This window comes from Oncorhynchus tshawytscha, linkage group LG11 (genome assembly GCF_018296145.1).
Source record: "Oncorhynchus tshawytscha isolate Ot180627B linkage group LG11, Otsh_v2.0, whole genome shotgun sequence".
In the NCBI taxonomy this organism is placed as follows: Eukaryota; Metazoa; Chordata; class Actinopteri; order Salmoniformes; family Salmonidae; genus Oncorhynchus; species Oncorhynchus tshawytscha.
Genome location: NC_056439.1, coordinates 49,014,904 through 49,036,358, shown reverse-complemented (window position 1 = coordinate 49,036,358; position 21,455 = coordinate 49,014,904). Strand labels below are relative to the sequence as shown.

General features: G+C 43.8%; 2 protein-coding genes across 5 annotated transcripts in view; one reads left to right on the top strand and one right to left on the bottom strand.

Moving 5' to 3' along the window:
- LOC112262355 (ankyrin repeat and EF-hand domain-containing protein 1-like) overlaps positions 1-6,395 on the bottom strand; it is a 24,230-nt gene extending 17,835 nt beyond the window's left edge. Inside the window, exons 1-3 of the mRNA XM_024438021.2 lie at positions 6,189-6,395; positions 3,605-3,853; positions 2,960-3,095 (exon numbers count right to left, since the gene is read on the bottom strand). Of these exons, the coding sequence (XP_024293789.2) occupies positions 2,960-3,095; positions 3,605-3,844 (376 nt within the window). The 5' untranslated portion in view covers positions 3,845-3,853; positions 6,189-6,395. The remainder of the gene's footprint in view (positions 1-2,959; positions 3,096-3,604; positions 3,854-6,188) is intronic.
- Positions 6,396-6,911: 516 nt separating this feature from the next.
- On the top strand, positions 6,912-21,429 carry khk (ketohexokinase). Of its 4 annotated transcripts, XM_042330218.1 has the most exons (9): positions 6,912-7,148; positions 7,739-7,855; positions 8,940-9,074; positions 9,971-10,105; positions 17,119-17,191; positions 19,430-19,576; positions 20,279-20,367; positions 20,606-20,763; positions 20,873-21,429. In XM_042330218.1, exons 1-9 carry the CDS (start codon positions 7,057-7,059, stop codon positions 20,968-20,970), a joined length of 1,044 nt encoding a protein of 347 aa, XP_042186152.1. In that variant the 5' UTR covers positions 6,912-7,056; the 3' UTR covers positions 20,971-21,429. The 4 variants fall into 4 exon arrangements, with proteins under 4 accessions (XP_042186152.1, XP_042186154.1, XP_042186155.1 ...); XM_042330220.1 differs by lacking the exon at positions 8,940-9,074; XM_042330221.1 differs by lacking the exon at positions 9,971-10,105.
- The last annotated feature ends 26 nt before the right edge of the window (positions 21,430-21,455 follow it).

Sequence of the window (21,455 nt, the reverse complement as noted above, 5' to 3'; positions counted from 1 at the left end):
GTTAGGGGTTAGGGTTAGGGTTAGGGTTAGGTGTGGTTAGGGTTAGGGTTAGGGTGGGTTAGGGTTAGGGTTAGGTGAGGTTAGGGTTAGGGTTAGGGGGTTAGGGTTAGGTGAGGTTAGGGTTAGGTGAGGTTAGGGTTAGGGGAGGTTAGGGTTAGGTGGGTTAGGGTCAGGTGGGTTAGGGTTAGGGTTAGGGTTAGGGGAGGTTAGGGTTAGGGGGGTTAGGGTTAGGTGAGGTTAGGGTTAGGGGAGGTTAGGGTTAGCGGGGGTTAGGGTTAGGGTTAGGGGTTAGGGTTAGGTGAGGTTAGGGTTAGGGGGTTAGGGTTAGGGGTTAGAGTTAGGTTAGGGGGTTAGGGTTAGGTGAGGTTAGGGTTAGGTGAGGTTAGGGTTAGGTGAGGTTAGGGTTAGGGGTTAGGGTTAGGTGAGGTTAGGGTTAGGTGAGGTTAGGGTTAGGTGAGGTTAGGGTTAGGGAGGTTAGGGTTAGGTGAGGTTAGGGTTAGGGGAGGTTAGGGTTAGGTGAGGTTAGGGTTAGGTGAGGTTAGGCTTAGGGGAGGTTAGGGTTAGGTGAGGTTAGGGTTAGGTGAGGTTAGGGTTAGGGGGTTAGGGTTAGGGTTAGGTGAGGTTAGGGTTAGGTGAGGTTAGGGTTAGGGTTAGGGGGTTAGGGTTAGGGGGGTTAGGGTTAGGGTTAGGGTTAGGTTAGGGTTAGGGTTAGGGAGGTTAGGGTTAGGTGAGGTTAGGGTTTAGGTTAGGGTTAGGGTTAGGGTTAGGTGAGGTTAGGGTTAGGGGAGGTTAGGGTTAGGGGTTAGAGTTAGGGGGTTAGAGTTAGGGTTAGGGGTTAGGGTTAGGTGAGGTTAGGGTTAGGTGAGGTTAGGGTTAGGGAGGTTAGGGTTTTAAACAGGTGGGTTAGGGTTAGGGGAGGTTAGGGTTAGGGTTAGGGTTAGGGTCAGGTGGGTTAGGGTTAGGGAGGTTAGGGTTAGGGTTAGGGTTAGGTGGGTTAGGGTCAGGTGGGTTAGGGTTAGGGAGGTTAGGGTTAGGGTTAGGGTCAGGTGGGTTAGGGTTAGGGAGGTTAGGGTTAGGGTTTGGGTTAGGGTTAGGTGGGTTAGGGTCAGGTGGGTTAGGGTTAGGGGGGAGGTTAGGGTTAGGGTTAGGGTTTTGGTGGGTCAGGTTGAGGTTAGGGTTAGGGTTAGGGTTAGGGAGGTTAGGGTTAGGTGAGGTTAGGGTTAGGTGAGATTAGGTTAGGGTTAGGTGAGGTTAGGGTTAGGGGGATTAGGGTTAGGTTAGTGGTTAGGGTCAGGGGGTTAGGGTTAGTGGTTAGGGTTAGGGGAGGTTAGGGTTAGGGGGTTAGGGTTAGGGGGTTAGGGTTAGGTGAGGTTAGGTGAGGTTAGGGTTAGTTAGGTTAGGTGAGGTTAGGTGAGGGTTAGGGGGTTAGGGGTTAGGGAGGTGAGGTTAGGTGAGGTTAGGGTTAGGGTTAGGGTTAGGGTTAGGTGAGGTTAGAGGTTAGGGTTAGGGTTAGGGTTAGGTGAGGTTAGGTCAGGTTAGGGTGAGGTTAGGTGGGTTAGGGGTTAGGTTAGAGGTTAGGGTGAGGTTAGGGAGGTTAGGGTTAGGGTTAGGTGAGGTTAGGGTTAGGGTTAGGGTTAGGGTTAGGGTTAGGTTAGGGTTAGGTGAGGTCAGGGTCAGGGGGTTGGGTTGTTAGGGAGGTTAGGGTTAGGTGAGGTTAGGGTTAGGTGAGGTTAGGGTTAGGTGAGGTTAGGGTTAGGGGGTTTAGGGTTAGGTGGGAGGGAGGTTAGGGTCAGGGGGTTAGGGTTAGGGGGGTTAGGGTTAGGTGAGGTTAGGTGAGGTTAGGGTTAGGGGGGGTTAGAACAGATACAAATCTCCTCTACAGTTGGTGTTGTTCAGAGCCATGTATTTAGAGAGATGGGACATTGAGGTTTCCACATTATGACGCATTTACCTGATGATATGGCAGCCATGTTAGCTGTCCATTAACATAACATGAGGAATATTTAAACACTGAATGTCTAGAATTAGAACGATATGAAAGTTGGCCCAACTCTCTAAGTATATGGCTCTGGTGATGTTTGGCCCATCATTTTCAACATCCCTTAGCCTGCTCCCACATCTGTTTGTTCTGGCTTGACCACGGGAGTCACTGTCACAGACAACGACCACAGGAGTCCCTGTCAGAGACAACGACCACATGAGTCACTGTCAGAGACAACGACCACGGGAGTCACTGTCACAGACAACGACTACGGGAGTCACTGTCACAGACAACGACCACATGAGTCACTGTCAGAGACAACGACCACGGGAGTCACTGTCACAGACAACGACCACGGGAGTCACTGTCACAGACAACGACCACAGGAGTCACTGTCACAGACAACGACCACATGAGTCACTGTCACAGACAACGACCACATGAGTCACTGTCACAGACAACGACCACATGAGTCACTGTCACAGACAACGACCACATGAGTCACTGTCACAGACAACGACCACAGGAGTCACTGTCACAGACAACGACCACATGAGTCACTGTCACAGACAACGACCACATGAGTCACTGTCACAGACAACGACCACGTGAGTCACTGTCACAGACAACGACCACATGAGTCACTGTCACAGACAACGACCACGGGAGTCACTGTCACAGACAATGACCACATGAGTCACTGTCACAGACAACGACCACGGGAGTCACTGTCACAGACAACGACCACGGGAGTCACTGTCACAGACAACGACCACGGGAGTCACTGTCACAGACAACGACCACATGAGTCACTGTCACAGACAACGACCACGGGAGTCACTGTCACAGACAACGACCACGGGAGTCACTGTCACAGACAACGACCACATGAGTCACTGTCAGAGACAACGACCACGGGAGTCTGCAAGACAGTGCAAACAGATCTGGGAGCAGGGTAGAGAACCTCTCCCTACCTACCTTTTCCCTCGGTGTCGACCACGTCCATGTTGGCGTGATTCTTGGCCAGCAGGGCGACCATGTTGTCATGGCCCAGCTGAGCTGCCAGGATGACGGGCGTACGCCCCTTCTTGTCCTGGATGTTAGGGTGTGCACCCTGGGAGGAAACGGTGGGGAAGATCAATAGAGCTAAAGGTTTTATCAAAAACATTTGTGAAAAAGTGCTTAACCGTAAAAACCTGCTCTAAACCGCCCAACGAACAAACAGGAAATATGACGATGGATACTGTAACGGTTCAGGGAATGAGCTAGAGCAGGGCTTGAACCAGAGACTGTATGACTGCACAAAGGTCCAGACCTCTTGGTCGATGTTGTACTGTAATCACAAATAGGGGAACTACACTAGTATCAGGATTTAAAAGGACAGCGAACCCTGTTTTGGATGAAGGCGATGGTTTTGATAACACTAAATGATGATTGGTAGATTGGACACCGGGCCTGATAACACTAAATGATGATTGGTAGATTGGACACCGGGCCTGATAAAGCTAAATGATGATTGGTAGATTGGACACCGGGCCTGATAACGCTAAATGATGATTGGTAGATTGGACACCGGGCCTGATAACGCTAAATGATGATTGGTAGATTGGACACCGGGCCTACCTGTGAGAGTAGGAAGCGCACCATGTCGGTGTCGTTGGCCACGGAGGCCAGGTGCATGGCGGCGTTTCCCTCGCTGGGCTCTGTCAGGTTGATGAGGTTGGGCACGCCCAGGCGCACCATCTTCTCTATCGCGGGCGTGTCTCCCTCGCGTACGCACTGCAGCAGACGGTACACCTGTAGCACCTCCAGACGATCCTCGGCCACCGCGCTGTGCACGTTCACACCTCCACTCTGGGTCATGGTTGCAGCCTGGGGAGGGAGAGGAGATGGAGAGACGATGGACAGGGGAGAGAAGAAGAGAGTGAATGTAGATACGAGAGAGTAGGGGAGAGAGGAGAGGAGAGGAGAGTGAGTGTAGATACGAGAGAGGAGGGGAGAAGAGAGTGAGTGTAGATACGAGAGAGGAGGGGAGAGAAGAGACGAGAGGAGGGGTGTATATAGGGTGAGTAGGGGAGGAGGTATTGGCAAGGGTTACATTTGATTTTTCTCAAATTGTATTTTCTACCAATACTACTAATAACGCTTACTTATCTAGCTGATTCCACACCGGGAAAATAGCCAGAAAATATTTTGGGAATCTCAGATTGTTCTGCCAATTCTCACATTGAAACTTCTTTGGGAGGAACGATGTTTGAAATGCTTTTTACATTTCTACCACAAACTATTTCAGTGAAAATCATATAGACTCTTATGGCTCTTTATAGACCTTCACATACCTCCTGTAAGGCCTCTTAATAGAACTTCACAAGACTCTTGTAAGGCCTCTTAATAGACCTTCAAATAACTCCTGTAAGGCCACTTTATAGACCTTCACATACCTCCTGTAAGGCCTCTTTATAGACCTTCAAATAACTCCTGTAAGGCCTCTTTATAGACCTTCACATGCCTCCTGTAAGACCTCTTTATAGACCTTCACATGCCTCCTGTAAGGCCTCTTTATAGACCTTCACATGCCTCCTGTAAGGCCACTTTATAGACCTTCACATGCCTCCTGTAAGGCCTCTTTATAGACCTTCACATACCTCCTGTAAGGCCTCTTTATAGACCTTCACATGCCTCCTGTAAGGCCTCTTTATAGACCTTCACATGCCTCCTGTAAGGCCTCTTTATAGACCTTCACATGCCTCCTGTAAGGCCTCTTTATAGACCTTCACATGCCTCCTGTAAGGCCTCTTTATAGACCTTCACATGCCTCCTGTAAGGCCTCTTTATAGACCTTCACATGCCTCCTGTAAGGCCTCTTTATAGACCTTCAAAGGCCTCCTGTAAGGCCTCATGCACCAATTCATGTTGTTACTCCTGTGACCAGAGAAAGTGAAATATTTCTTGACAAGAAAAAAAGACAAGACACTAATATAACAACGCAATCTTATCAGAACACTTTGCTATACTCATCAGTGCAGCTGCAGTGCTGGTTGTAGCCTGAGTGGAAGTAGAGAGAACGCACATTTTATGGCTCATGAAAGTGTTGAACAAAGTGTTGACAGTCTGAATAGAGACTTAAACATGAACTTACTCATAAAAACAGCAGCTCTGTGCTGTATTCCTTGAGTCTCTCTGAAGTATTGGTTCTAACATTGTTTGAGGCTTCTTATTACTGTCTATGGGTTGAGGAAACTGTACAGCCATGGTAATCTGAGCTATCTGATTGGCCTGCGGTAGGCCTATATGGTGCACTTGATTTGCTCTCTGGGCCTGCCGGGGAGGCAGAGTTCTACCTTCAGACACAGGAAATTGTTCAAAAAGGAAACACTTTGCCTTCCCGGCGCTAGGGCTGCTGAATCAAGTGCACCTACCACCATCAGCACAAAACCCCCGCAAAAATATGTACGCAAGGATTTATCATTGTTTTTTTAAACAGAAATGTTTGGTGATCGACCAGGAGATCACTCGGGTTGATGACCACCGCTCTACAAGTACAGCAAATTTCCAGAGTGGGCTCTCTGCTAATTTTTAAGTGATGATGCATTTAATGAGCACCTCCAACACAGTGAATGGGAAAACAGATTCAAAAAGAACTCCCTCTGTTGGTGATTTACTGAATGTGCAATTCTAAAGGACTGCTGTGATTGGTTAATTGATGACCTATAACATCAATAATGTCATATCTTCAAAAGTACCTGGTAGCCCACTCTGGAAATGTGATGTATTTGAAGAATAGAATGTTCCAAACATTATTTCTAAAAATACATTTAAAAAATATATTTTTACATTTTTTTTTAGATATTACCATTTTTTTTGTTTAGGAAATGAATGTGATTTAAAAAAAAAAAACATTTCATCAAGACACTGCATATGTTAGAGCACACTATGAGGAATATAATGACAACAAGACGTCTGTATCATAAGATGTCTGCATCATAGGGTCTTTTAGGAACTATACATGCTATGTATAGGTCTATAAAGAGAATAAAATTGCCACTTCCATAATTTTCTAAAACATTGTTTTGGATAGAAATGTAAAAAGCGTTTCAAACATCCTTCCTCCCAATGACGTTTCTATGTGAGACTTGCCAGAACAATCTGAGATACCAACAATATTTTCGGGCTACCCGATAGCATAGTTCAGGCCCCATAACCTTACCCTGTCAAATCCAGTGCCTTTGAATTGCCACTCTACAGTATCCCCAGACAAAAGAGTCCAAATACCACCATTCTATTCAGCAACATGGTGACACTGCGCTGTTGACCACTGTACCTAAACTTGTAACAAATCACTAGTGACAGGACATATTGTTTCGAAGCAGAACCTCTCAGTCTGGGATTTGTCTGGTCACCGGAGCAACCGCGCACTGTGAGATCACATTCTGAGCTGGTAGAACGGGTCTGCATTCTAAACGCCACAGGCCAGGAATATCAAGTTACTATTGTAACACTTTATTTCCATGTAAACACTGGGTAAATGGTATATGTCGTAGGCTTTCATGTCAAGTCACTCTGACCTATTTCTACATTTAGAAAATGTGCGCAAATAAATAAGCACTTGCAACTTTCCAACACTTTATTCAAGCCATAACAAAATCATTTCTGATACGCTAGCTCAGTGGTTCTCAACTCCGAGCCTAGAGACCCGAGTACTGCTGGTTTTAATTATATCATTCTAATCAGGGACTGATTTAGAGCTGGGACACCAGATGAATCCAATGAACTATCAGGCGAACGCAATTAACTACCAGGTAGATTAGGGTACCTGAAGCATACCGTATGATTAAAGTTGGGCGTTCAACAGCACCATCTTTCGGTTACACTCGGGAACTTTCAGGAGGGGGGAAACATGTTTCTTTAAAGATAAAGGATAAGCGGCGCAGGCGCACACGCTCCGCAAAGCAGAGCCAGACCGTGCTCGTCTCGCCCTATCGGTGGTCACCTATCTGGGGTTCAAAGACCACACAAGTGTGATATGAGCAACATTGTATCCGAAGTTCAAAGTCCCGTTATTTCACGCAGGGAACATGGGTGACAAAAAGATACTGTGTATCGGGCTGGTATGTCTGGATATTATCAATGTAGTGGACAAATACCCGGAAGAGGACACTGACACCAGGTAAGTGATGCTTCATACTGAATGCACTCATCATCTCTGGTGCATTTACCGTTTCAATTACATAGCTACAGTCCTAAAAACACTCACACCCTTTTTATGACTACGGAGCGGAGCGAATAAAGCTCTGCGCATGCGCAATACTATGCTACTTACTTAGCTACGATGCGGGATCCTTGGTACGTCCCTACACCATTTGAAGTTGACATTTAAAATGGTTAAGGTAAAGGTTAGGGTTGGTTAAGGTTAGAGTAAGGGTAAGCGTAAATGTTATGGCTAGGGGCTGTGACAGATCCACTTGTGAACGAACTACACAGTTCGCTGTACCACTAGCTTGCAAAAATGATAATGAAGTGAGTTTTACGTTAACTTCGATCTGACGTTCTTTACGCCTAGACCTACTAAGATATATCCTACTTGCACTAGACTAGCCCGAAAAGAAACATGAAAGCCGTTGTTTCAATATTGCTACCCTAGTCAGTAAATTCACAACAGCAAATGAATGACTTGAAGGAGGGCAGTCATGGTTACTACCTAAACTAAGATATTACAGCTGTCTGTTGTCCCACCCATGTCTCTGCATGGGCGCACAGGTGTTTGTCTCAACGATGGCAGCGTGGTGGGAACGCGTCCAACTCGTGCACTGTGCTGTCACTCCTTGGCGCTCCTTGTGCGTTCATGGGGTCCCTAGCTCCTGGGCATGTTGCAGAGTAAGTAGTATGTTGTCAATTTAAAGCAATAAGGCCCGAGGAGGTGTGGCTAAGGGCTGTATGCGTCATGTGCCTGGATACAGCCCTTAGCAGTGGTATATTGGCCATATATCACAATCCCCCAAAGGTGCCTTATTGCTATTATAAACTGGTTGCCAACGCAATTAGATCAGTACAAATAAATGTTTTGTCATTACCCATGGTATACTGTCTGATATACCATGGCTGCCAGACAATCAGCATTCAGGGCTCAAACCACCCAGTTTATAAAAACAGATATTACATCTGACAAACTCTTGGATTATAATAAAAATAATATGTATTTTATTCTATCATCTTCCTTAGGTCTACTTTTGGGGGATTTATTTCATGTGTTTAGGTAGAATCAAATCTTTAGGTCTACTTTCGGGGATTTATTTCATGTGTTTAGGTAGAATCAAATCTTTAGGTCTACTTTCGGGGATTTATTTCATGTGTTTAGGTAGAATCAAATCTTTAGGTCTACTTTCGGGGATTTATTTCATGTGTTTAGGTAGAATCCAATCCTTAGGTCTACTTTTGGGGGATTTATTTCATGTGTTTAGGTAGAATCAAATCTTTAGGTCTACTTTCGGGGATTTATTTCATGTGTTTAGGTAGAATCCAATCCTTAGGTCTACTTTTGGGGGATTTATTTCATGTGTTTAGGTAGAATCAATTCCTTAGATCTACTTTTGGGGGATTTATTTCATGTGTTTAGGTAGAATCAAATCGTTAGGTCTACTTTCGGGGATTTTTAAAATGTTTTTAGGTAGAATCAAATCCTTAGGTCTAATGTGTTTTGGTAGAATCAATTCTTAGGTTTACTTTTAGGGATTTATTTAATGTGTTTATAATCAATTAAGACATGCTATTTTTTGTTGTTATTTCATGTCCTTTTGGTGTTACAAAGACATCTTCCAAAACTTCTGTGATCTGCCATCATTTATTCCAGTTTTTCCTGAGGTGGTGGTGCTGCTATGATCAAGAACAGTTCTGGATCTCAACAACAACTAACTGTCTACCTAGATGTCTCTCTTTCTTATACAGTGACTATATCCCACAGCTTCGTACTAGATGACTTTCAGAAGTACCAGATTGACATCTCTCTCCTATCAGAACACCCTCACAGCTCCTTCCCTACCTCTATGATCATAAGCAATGTGACCACGGGCACTCGCACCATCCTACACATGAACAGGTTTGTGTGTCTGTGTTTAGGTCTGTGTTTAGGTGTGTGTCTGTGTTTAGGTGTGTGTCTGTGTTTAGGTGTGTGTCTGTGTTTAGGTTTAGGTCTGTGTTTAGGTGTGTGTGTGTGTGTGTGTTTAGGTGTGTGTGTCTGTGTTTAGGTGTGTGTGTCTGTGTTTAGGTGTGTGTGTCTGTGTTTAGGTGTAGGTGTGTGTGTGTGTCTGTGTTTAGGTGTGTGTGTGTGTGTCTGTGTTTAGTCTGTGTGTGTGTGTGTCTGTGTTTAGGTGTGTGTTTAGGTCTGTGTTTAGGTCTGTGTTTAGGTTTGTGTGTGTGTCTGTGGTTAGGTGTCTGTGGGTAGGTGTGTGTGTCTGTGGGTAGGTGTGTGTGTGTGTGTCTGTGTTTAGGTCTGTGTTTAGGTTTTGTGTGTGTGTCTGTGGTTAGGTGTCTGTGGGTAGGTGTGTGTGTCTGTGGGTAGGTGGTGTGTGTGTGTGTGTGTGTGTGTGTGTGTGTGTGTGTGTGTGTGTGTGTGTGTGTGTGTAGGTTCAATTCAGATCCTCTCCTGAAATTCCACACTCACTTCTCCACTTGCTCACTTCTCCACTTGGGCTCTCCTTTGCTGCTATCCCTGTCTCTACCACTAGGTGGAAACCTGTTGCCACTAACCCCCTGCTCTACCCCATCTCCCAGGTGTGCTTCTCAGAGGTCATAGGTTAAGCCCTGGTCTCCCAGCCTGCAGCAAATGTTCCCCCCCCGCTCCGTCCCTTCAGGCCAGAGGAAACGCGTGTTATTTATCATCATTATTCTATTACAATAATGATATGATTATAACGACGATGTATATAGTATCATTATCATTGGGTTCATTGAGGGTTTGCGTGTTTGTGTGTGTCTGTCTCTCTGCTCTGTCAGCTTCATCGTGGGCGATTTCTTGCGCCGCGGGGTGGACATTTCATCCGTTGCCTGGCAGCGGGAGGGGGAGACCCCGTGTGCCTGTTGCGTGGTGTGTCCCCCCAGAGGCTCACGCACGGTCGTGCTCTCCGACACGTAAGACACGCAGGCGGTGGACGATCCGGCGCTGGATTCTGTAATGCTGTGTTTGGGTCTAATACGGGATGTGCAGCTCCACTGCAGTAGACTAGAGCCAGAATGGAGCGTCACACAATGCCAGATAACTGCCTCACAATATCAGCTCAAAGGGTGTTGGAAGATTGTCATTCTTAGTCAAACTTCTTGAGCCAAGTGAGTTAATAATTAGTGAGTGAGTTAATCATTAGTGAGTGAGATATTCATTACACTATAGATGAATGTTACTCAGAAGCCAAGTCAGTTAAGGCTATGATACACTAGCAAATTTGAGGCAATATTGCCGATGTATCATCAGCTTTACAGTTTGTAGCAGTATGTCCCATAAACGTAGGGTTAGGGGCGTGTCAGTCTGTAGTGGCGCTGCGTGGGTTAATTCTGGGGATCATCTCTAATTCTACCAATTCGATCGCTGCATGCTAAATGTGTTGTCACAGTCATTTCATTCATTGATAATACTGTATCATGTGATGTGATTTCCAAGGAGAAGTAGTACTATACCTTTATTTCAACAAGGAGCACAGACTGAGACCAATGTCTCTTTTAAAGCTGGGCCCTGCGTATACATGTTTACATATACAGTTCAGGTACAATGATTAAGAAACTGCACAAGACAAAACCATCACAGATAACACAAAAAATACAGCAGCAAATTACATTTACACACAGGTTATTCCCTAACAGGTTATTCTACTAACAGGTTATTCCCCTAACAGGTTATTCCCTAACAGGTTATTCTACTAACAGGTTATTCCCCTAACAGGTTATTCTACTAACAGGTTATTCTACTAACAGGTTATTCTACTAACAGGTTATTCTACTAACAGGTTATTCTACTAACAGGTTATTCTACTAACAGGTTATTCTACTAACAGGTTATTCCCCAAACAGGTTATTCCCCTAACAGGTTATTCCCCTAACAGGTTATTCCCCAAACAGGTTATTCCCCTAACAGCACAAACACTTGCATTACCCGAAACAGTTACAAGAAATAGAAATATAAAAATCCTCCAATAAATGTTTAATGGGCGACAGGGGGACAAGAGTCTCAAGTTTAAGTTTAGTCTGCAGGCTATTCCATAGGCAAGGAGCAATACAGGAAAAGGCAGCCATACCCAACTCTGTGGAAACCGCATGGGCCTCAAGTGTAATCCATGTTTGAGACCTGGTTTTAGAAATTATAATGTTGATGAGTGATGATAAATCAGAAGGTAGTTTATTCAGAAGTGCTTTATAGACAAACACGAGAGCATGTTGTTTTCGTCTCATGGACAGCGAAGTCCAACCCACATGTTGATATAAAACACAGTGGTGAGTTCTGTAGCAGGCACCCATAATAAACCTAAGTGCGCAATGATAAGTAGCATCCAGTGGTAGCATGCATGTACAGTTGAAATCGGAAGTTTACATACGCACAGCTGGCGCTGCAGTACAGCGCCCTTAACCACTGCGCCACCCGGGAGGCCTACAATTCCTGACATTTAATCCTATAAAAAATCCCTTTCTTAGCTCAGTTAGGATCACCACTTCATTTTAAGAATGTAAAATGTCAGAATAATAGTAGAGCGAATGATTTATTTCAGCATTTCTTTCTTTCAACACATTCCCAGTGGGCCCGAAGTTTACATACACTCAATTAGTATTTGGTAGCATTGCCTTTAAATTGTTTAACTTGGGTCAAACATTTTGGTTAGCCTTCCACAAGCGTCCCACAATAAGTTGGGTGAATTTTGGCTCATTCCTCCTGACAGAGCTGGTGTAACTGAGTCAGGTTTGTAGGCCTCCTTGCTCGCACACACTTTTTCAGTTCTGCCCACACATTTTCTATAGGATTGAGGTCAGGGCTTTGTGATGGCCAATCCAATACCTTGACTTTGTTGTCCTTAAGCCATTTTGCCATAACTTTGGAAGTATGCTTGGGGTAATTGTCCATTTGGAAGACCCATTTGCGACCAAGCTTTAACTTCCTGACTGATGTCTTGAGATGTTGCTTCAATATATCCACATAATTTTCCTTTCTCATGATGCCATCTATTTTGTGAAGTGCACCAGTCCCTCCTGCAGCAAAGCACCTTCACAAACATGATACTGCCACCCCCGTGCTTCACGGTTGGGATGGTGTTCTTTGGCTTGCAAGCCTCCCCATTTTTCCTCCAAACATAACGATCGTCAATATGGCCAGTTCTATTTTTGTTTCATCGGACCAGATTACATGTTTTCAAAAATTATGACCTTTGTCCCCATGTGCAGTTGCAAACCATAGTCTGTCTTTTTTTATGGCTGTTTCGGAGCAGTGGCTTTAACCTGAAAAGCCGCTCAGCAAGGACATGTCGATTATAGGACTCGTTTTACTGTGGATACAGATACTTTTGTACCCGTTTCCTCCAGCATCTTCACAAGGTTCTTTGCTGCTGTTCTGGGATTGATTTTCACTTTTCGCACCAAAGTACGTTCATCTCTAGAAAAAAGAATGCGTCTCCTTCCAGAGATGTATGATGGCTGTGTGGTCCCATGGTGTTTATACTTGCGTACTATTGTTTGTACAAATGAACGTGGTACCTTCAGGCATTTCGACATTTTTCCCAAGGATGAACCAGACTTGTGGAGGTCTACAATTTTCTTCTGAGGTCTTGGCTGATTTTCTTTTGATTTTTCCCATGATATCAAGCAAAGAGGCACTGAGTGTGAAGGTAGGCCTTGAAATACATCCACATGTACACCTCCAATTGACAAAAATGATGTCAATTAGCCTATCAGAAGCTTCTAAAGCCATGACATCATTTTCTGGAATTTTCCAAGCTGTTTAAAGGCACAGTCAACTTAGTGTATGTAAACTTCTGACCCACTGGAATTGTGATACAGTGAAGTAATCTGTCTGTAAACAGTTGTTGGAAAAATTGCTTGTGTCATGCACGAAGTAGATGTCCTAACCGACTTGCCAAAACTATAGTTTGTTGACAAGAAATTTGTGTAGTGGTTGAAAAACCTAATCGTGTGTAAACTTCCGACTTCAACTGTAAATAATATCCTCAAGCTGTAAGATATATAAAAAGTAGCTTGCACGATTTGTCTTCTATTTGTGGAGGACAAACATGTTTTGTTTTTATAGAGGAAGCCTTGTTTGATTTCTTTTTTTTTGTTGCCATTTATAAAGTTCGTCAACATGCATTTTTAAAGACAGTTCATCATCCAGCCATATCACTAAGTGTTTATATGCAGAGACCTGATTAATTCGAGAGCCATCTGAGCTCGTAAGTGCAAGTTGTATTTTCAACCAACTTTTTAAAAATAAATAAAAATCATAAAATGTGTTTTTTCTTTACATTTAAAACCCGTTTCAACTGTAGAAAAAGTGCTTGGTCATAAATGTATAAAATACCCTTGTAATATCTTAAAATCTGTCTCCAATTGTGATAATGCTTGGTCAGCCGTTGAAGCAACATAGTACATGACAGTGTCATGCATATAGATTAATTTGACACTTTCTTATCTCATCACCGACATTGTTTATGTAGAGAGTGAACAGTAATGGACCAGGTATAGAGCCTTGTGGGACCCCTTTAACCAATTCCAAAGAGTTGATGGCATCCATTCGAAGCCAAACAGCTTGACTTCTATCCTTTAGCTAGTCATGAAACCAACAACAGGCATCCAATCCCAGTCCTATTAACAGCTTACCCAAAAGTATCGCATGGTCTACAGTGTCAAAAGCTTTAGACAAATCTATGAACAAGGCAGCACAGTACTTTCTATTACCTAGGGCATTAGCAATATCATTTACAACACGTACAGTGGCCATAGTGGTACTGTGTTTAGGTCTGAAGCCAGATTGATTGCTAGAAAGATTATTGTTAACAGTTAAAAATGATTGTAGTTGCCTATTCACCAATGACTCTAGAATTTTAGCCAAACAGGAGATCTTAAAGATGAGCCGAAAATGATCCAATTCACTACAATCACCTCCCCTGAGAAGTGGTAAAACAAAAGCTGTTTTCCAAGATTTAGGAATCTTTCCTACCACTTTGATTGAAGAAGTGCGTCAATACACCAGCAATGATGGGTGCCGCACACTTGAGTAAATATGGATCCAGATTGTCCGCGCCTAACGATTTCTTTGAATCTATAGCAGATAGTGCATATAAGACCTCATCTTCTGTGACCTTTTGGAAATTAAAAACCGGCTTACTGTTTTCCACATCAGCTGGGGGCCGGCGGGCTGAAACAATAGACCGGTCAGGATCATGTTGGCCATTTTTTTTTATTTTTTAAAGAGAACCAGCAGAAATAAAGTGCTTATTAAAAACATGGCAAATTTAAGTTTGGTGACAGACGATCCTAGAATCTGATGTAATTTGCTTTGGCAGGGACGTTGGGGAGTTTCCTCGTTTAAGTGAGTTAACCTCTCTGGGATATTCGGGACGGTAGCGTCCCACCCCGCCAACAGCCAGTGAAAGTGCAGGGCTCCAAATTCAAAACAACAAAAATCTCATAATTAAAATTCCTCAAGCATACAAGTATTTTACACAATTTTAAAGAAACATTTCTCTTTAATCCAGCCACAGTGTCTGATTTCAAAAAGGCTTTACAGCAAAAGCTCCACAAACGATTATGTTAGGTCACCACCAAGTCACAGAAAAACACAGCCATTTTTCCAGCCAAAGAGGGGAGTCACAAAAAGCACAAATAGAGATCAAATTAATCACTAACCTTTGATCTTCATCAGATGACACTCATAGTACTTCATGTTACACAATACATGTATTATACATGTATCGATAAAGTGCATATTTATATCAAAAAATCTAATTTTACATTGGCGCGTTACGTTCAGTAGTTCTAAAACATGCGGTGATCTTACAGAGAGCCACATCAATTTACAGAAATACTCATCATAAATGTTGATGAAAATACAAGCGTTACACATGGAATTACAGAGATACTTCTCCTTAATGCAACCGCTGTGTCAGATTTGAAAACTTTACGGAAAAAGCTAACCATGCAATAATCTGAGTACAGCATTCAGACAACAAAGCAGCCAAAAAGATATCTGCCATATGTGTAGTCAACATTAGTCAGAAATAGCATTAAATATATTCATTTACCTTTGATTATCTTCATCAGAATGCACTCCCAGGAATCCCAGTTCCACCATAAATGTTTGATTTGTTCGATAAAGTTCATAATTTATAACCAAATAGCTTCGTTTGGTAAACAAATCCAAACGCGTGTTCAGGTCCTGCTGAACATCGGACGAAAAGTTTTTAAAAGTTCCGTTACAGCCCATAGAAACTTGTCAAATTAAGTATAGAATCAATCTTTAGGATGTTTTTATCATAAATTTTCAATAATGTTCTAACCGGAGAATTCCTATGTCTGTAGAAAAGCAATGGAACGAGAGCTAACGTCTTGTGACAGCGCGATATGAGCCTGTGGCACTCTGCCAGATACCTGACTCATTCCTCTCTCATTCGGTCCCACTTCACAGTAGAAGGCTCAAACAAAGTTCTAAAGACTGTTGACATCTAGTGGAAGTCTTAGGAAGTGCAACATAACCAATATCCCACTGTATCTACAATAGGGGCTGAGTTAAAAAACTACAAGCCACAGATTCCCCACTGCCTGGTTGGATTTATCTCAGGTTTTCGCCTGCCATATGAGTTCTGTTATACTCACAGACATCATTCAAACAGTTTTAGAAACTTCAGAGTGTTTTCTATCCAATACTACTAATAATATGCATATATTAGCATCTGGTACAGAGTAGCAGACAGTTTACTCTGGGCACCTTATTCATCCACGCTACTCAATACTGCCCCCTGTCACCATGAAGTTAACAGTTTTCCAGAATTTAGAGGGATCATCAGCAGGCTCTGTCATAGCATAGCAGGAAATACCTAGATTTAGCCTCTTTTTTTAAAATTCTTCCGGTCCATTTATTTCTCAATTGCCTAAAAAGCAGCCAATCAGCTAGTAGGGTGGGAGTATGAACTTTCCCTCGTTTCAAGATGAGTTTTCTGTCAAACTTGGTAGGGTGCATTTCTGGGGCTCTATGGTGTAACATGACAACCAATCAGATTTGAGATTGACACCCTCCTCCCCTCCCAGTTTTTGATTATGAACTCAGTAGCCTAACTTTTCTCATTCTAATCTATTCTATATCTATTAAGCTAGCTTGATTTCCTATCTCAGCCTGTTCTCGTAGGCTTAATATATAAATGTAAATCCGGGGACACTCAAATTCGTATGATATATTACGTTTGTTATGTTTACAAAAGACAGAAGGTTACTTAAGGCAAACACTAAAGTAGGGTGGATGAGCAGGCATATAAAGCAAATGTCTAGCAACCCAAAGGTTGTGTGTTAGAATGTCATCATGGACAAATTTAACATTTTTGCTAACTAGCTACTTTGCCGCTAATTACTACTTTGTAACTTCTTAGCTAACCCTTCCACTAACCTTAACCCTTTAACCTGACTCCCCAACCCCCCTGCCGAGCTAACTTTATCAACCTAGTTAGTATTTACCACCGAGCTAATGCTAGCTACAACAAATTGGAATTCGTAACATATTATACGTTTTGCAAATTTGTATCATATTGTACGAATTGCAGTTCATATCATACGAAATGGATAATGGACATCCACAAATTAATACATACCATACGAAACACAACTTTTTATTTCAACATTATTTAACCTAGTAGGCCAGTTGAGAACAAGTTCTCATTTACAACTGCGACCTGTTATACTGATTGTGTCCCGGAATAACATTTACTATGTTACATCTACCCCTGAGTCCAGGTTGCCTATTCAATAAGGTTACTAATAATGTTGTTTACAAAAGGACATCTCTTTGTTTCTCTTTCCCCCCTCTTATCCCCCCTCTTTCTCTCTTCCTCCCCTCCAACTCTCTCCCTCTCTCTCTTCTCCCTCTCTTCCCCTCTTTCTTTCTCCCCCCTCTCTCTTTCTCTCAGAAACCTGCCTGATGTGTCAGCAGCAGACTTCTCTAAGGTAGATCTCAGTCAGTACAAATGGATCCACTGGGAGGTGAGCACACAAAGAGGTTATAGAACACTCTACTCTAGATTTAGGTTAAACTTTGACCTTATTCATCAAATCAAATGTTATTTGTCACATTCATCAAATACAACATGTGTAGACCTTACAGTGAAATACTTGCTTACAAGACCTTAACCAACAATGCAGTTTTAAGAAAGTATTTACTAAATAAACTAAAGTTTAAAAAATAAAAAGTAACACAATAAAATCACAGTAATGAGGCTTTATACAGAGGGTACTGGTACCGAGTCCATGTGAGGGGGTACAGGTTGGTCGGAAGTAATTTGTACATGTCGGTAGGGCTAAAGTGACTATGCATATGTAATAAACAGCGAGTTGCAGCAGTGTAAAAACAAAGGGGGGGAGTTCAATGTAAATAGTCCGGTGGCCATTTGATTAATTGTTCAGCAGTCTTATGGCTTGGAGGTAGAAGCTGTTAAGGAGCTTTTGGTCCTAGACTTGGCGCTCCGGTACCACTTGCTGTGTGGTAGCAGAGAGAACCATCTATTACTTGGGTGACTGGAGTCTTTGACAATGTATTGGGCCTTCATCTGACACCGCCTGGTATAGAGGTCCTGGAGGGCAGGAAGCTCGGCCCCCGTGATATACTGGGCTGTATGCGCTACCCTCTGTAGCGCCTTACGTATGCCGAGCAGTTGCCAGACCAGGTGGTGATGCAACCAGGATGCTCTCGATGGTGCAGCTGTAGAACTTTTTTGAGGATCTGAGGACCCATGCCAAATATTTTCTGTCTCCTGAGGGGGAAAAGGGCATTGTTGTGCCCTCTTCACAACTTTTTTGGTGTGTTTGGACCATGATAGTTTGTTGATGTGCACACCAAGGAACTTGAAACTCTCGACCCGCTCTACTACAGCCCTAGTGATGTTAATTGGGGCGTGTTCAGCCCTCCTTATCCTGTAGTCCACAATCATCTCCTTTGTTTTGCTCACGTTGAGGAAGAGGTTGTTGTCCTGGCACCATACTGACAGGTCTCTGACCTCCTCCCTATAGGCTGTCTCAGCGTTGTCGGTGATCAGGCCTACCACCGTTGTGTCGTCAGCGAACTCAATGATGGTGTTGAAGTCGTGCTTGGCCACGCAATCGTGGGTGAAAAGAGGGTACAGGAGGGGACTAAGCACGCTCCCCTGAGGGGTCCTCGTGTTGAGGATCAGCGTGGCTGATATGTCGTTACCTACTCTTACCACCTGGGGGCGGCCTGTCAGGAAGTCCAGGATCCAGTTGCAGAGGGAGGTGGTTAGTCCCAGGGTCCTTAGCTTAGTGATGCGCTTTGTGGGCACTATATTGTTGAACGCTGAGCTGTTGTCCAGGAACAGCATTCTCATCTGTGGGTCTGTTGGTGCGGTATGCGAATTGGAGTGGGTCTAGGGTTTCCGGGATGATTGTGTTGATGTTAGCCATGACCAGCCTTTCAAAGCACTTCATGGCTACTGACGTGTGTGCTACGGGGCGGTAGTCATTTAGGCAGGTTACCTTCGCTCTCTTGGGAACAGGGACTATGGTGGTCTACTTAAAACATGTAGGTATTACAGACTTGATCAGGGAGAGTTTAAAAAAATGTCAATGAAGACTCTTGCCAGTTGGTCCGCGCATGCTCTGAGTACACGTCCTTGGTAATCCGCCTGGCCCTGCGGCCTTGTGAATACCTGTTTAAATGTCTTGCTCACATCGGCTACGGAGAGCGTGATCACACAGTCATCCGGACACTCTACTCCGAGGCTAAAGGTGCAATCGATTGCCTGGACTTGGAAATGAATGATATATAGCCATTGATTATTGAAGAATATAACTTTTATATATGCCTCATGAGCTTTGTTCAGCTGCGTAACCCCATCATAACCCAAAGTATAAGCTTGTTTTATGCCATTGTTTGTAAGACGCATGGTTAAAACAAGAATTTTAATGTCATGCATCCTTTTATCCATAACCCTGTCTATGAATTTGTGAGTGGTTACATTTCTCCAGCCCCATCCCCTAAACTGTTTACCTAAAAAGGTGTCTTGGTGTCCACTTTGGCTGTTATTTGAACTGCAGATTGACCCATGAACATTCATTTCATAGAACTCTATATTTAATCATGATTCAACCATTTTTGTATCATGTACTGTTTATAACACTTAAAATACGAACATGTTATAGACATGACCAACAGTGTAACATCCCATGACCGGTTTTGATCATGTTTATAACATGTTTGACACATGACAGGGTCGTAATGCCGAGGAGCAGGTGAAGATGATCCAGCAGGTGGAGCTGTCTAACAACACGTTGCCACAGCAACACAGGATCACCGTATCCGTGGAGATAGAGAAGACCAGGGAGCCTCTGTACCAGCTCTTCCACTATGGTGATGTGGTACGACGCCCTCGCTGACAGCATGAGTATCACCCATAACACTCTGGAACAATGCCTCCCGACAACATCTAGACAGACAAAAACATGTTCAGTGTTCTCTACAGGTTTGGAGATTGATTTTGATACATTTTTATTGTGAGAGTGCCTTGCATCTTCAGGATGCCCAGTCCACATGGCCTTATAAGGATGCCCAGTCCACATGGCCTTATAAGGATGCCCAGTCCACATGACCTTATAAGGATGCCCAGTCCACATGGCCTTATAAGGATGCCCAGTCCACATGGCCTTATAAGGATGCCCAGTCCACATGGCCTTATAAGGATGCCCAGTCCACATGGCCTTATAAGGATGCCCAGCCCACATGGCCTTATAAGGATGCCCAGCCCACATGGCCTTATAAGGATGCCCAGTCCACATGGCATTATAAGGATGCATGGCCAGCCCACATGGCCTTATAAGGATGCCCAGCCCACATGGCCTTATAAGGATGCCCGGCCCACATGGCCTTATAGGGATGCCCAGCCCACATGGCCTTTATAAGGATGCCCAGCCCCCGTATATAACATGTATAGAATCATAGTTCCATCACTATTTATCCTGATTATGTCATTGCTGGCATTAAAGAGGGCATTACCAAACCTGGTAACTGTCATAACACTGCCCTGTACCTGACCTGAAACAACGTTTTTCTCTCCTCTCCAGGTGTTTGTCAGTAAAGACGTGGCCATGCATTTTGGCTTCCACTCCGCTGCCAGTGCTCTGAAGGGCCTCTACCACAGAGTGAAGAAAGGGTGAGTGGACACACAGATGGAGGAAGAGAGCGAGGGACAGGCAGGTAGGTAGGTAGAGAGACCGATGGACGGAAAGATGGCTGGAAAGAGACTGACTGACAGACGGATTGGGGGAAAAGAGGGCGAGGATGTGCAGGGGGGGGTACAGTCTAAAACTTTGTCACTGTTAACTCTTCATATTCTGATCCAGTTTGCCATTGTAGTCTCAACACCTGAAAGCAGGCTTCCTGTGTTCCAGGGCTGTCCTCATATGTGCCTGGGCAGAGAAAGGGGCAGATGCGATGGGTCCTGATGGCATAGTGGTCCACTCAGATGCCTTTCCACCGGAGGCCGTTGTGGACACGCTCGGAGCAGGCGACACTTTCAATGCTTCAGTGATCTACACCCTGTCAAATGGTGAGAGGATATTACTTTATTTTTTACACATAGTCAAATGGTAAGGTGATATTTGTATTTTCTACACCCAAAATGCAATCAATCATCTTGTCTCCCTCTCCCCTGGTAGGAGGAGGAGTACAGGAAGCTCTCACGTTCGGTTGCCAGGTGGCAGGCAGGAAGTGTGGTGTCCACGGATATGACGAAATAGTGACAAAGACAGAGTGAAGAATAACGTGCACTGTAGCTGGAGGGTTTTTGACAAAACAGTACACTTTATTTTCAACTCTACAAACACAAACTTGGCAGTAGGTATAGGAATGTTTTGTCATGTCACGAAACTCAACACTCAGCAAAACAGCATTAGAGGTATTATTAGTTTTAACAGACACATTTCAAGGCAAACCCCTGTGATTTGGAGGTTAAAAGTAATTATTTATCAGTTTTATTCTCATCTTTCCCTATTTTCGTTTCCTCCCAACCATTGTTAGCTGTTTGTTAAGCAATGTCCAGATTCTCCTGGCTAGCATTTTTTTGGAGAATCTAGCAATGCTAGCGGAAGTGGGTTGTATCAGTTAGCCACATATTCAAAGGCACAGGGCCTAAAACCTAATTTAACCATATGAATTTAACAAAAATGTTTTTGCAATTAAACAGAATAAATATCACATTTGTCGTTATCTGGCATCAAAGAGTCTTGTAAGTTTTTCTCA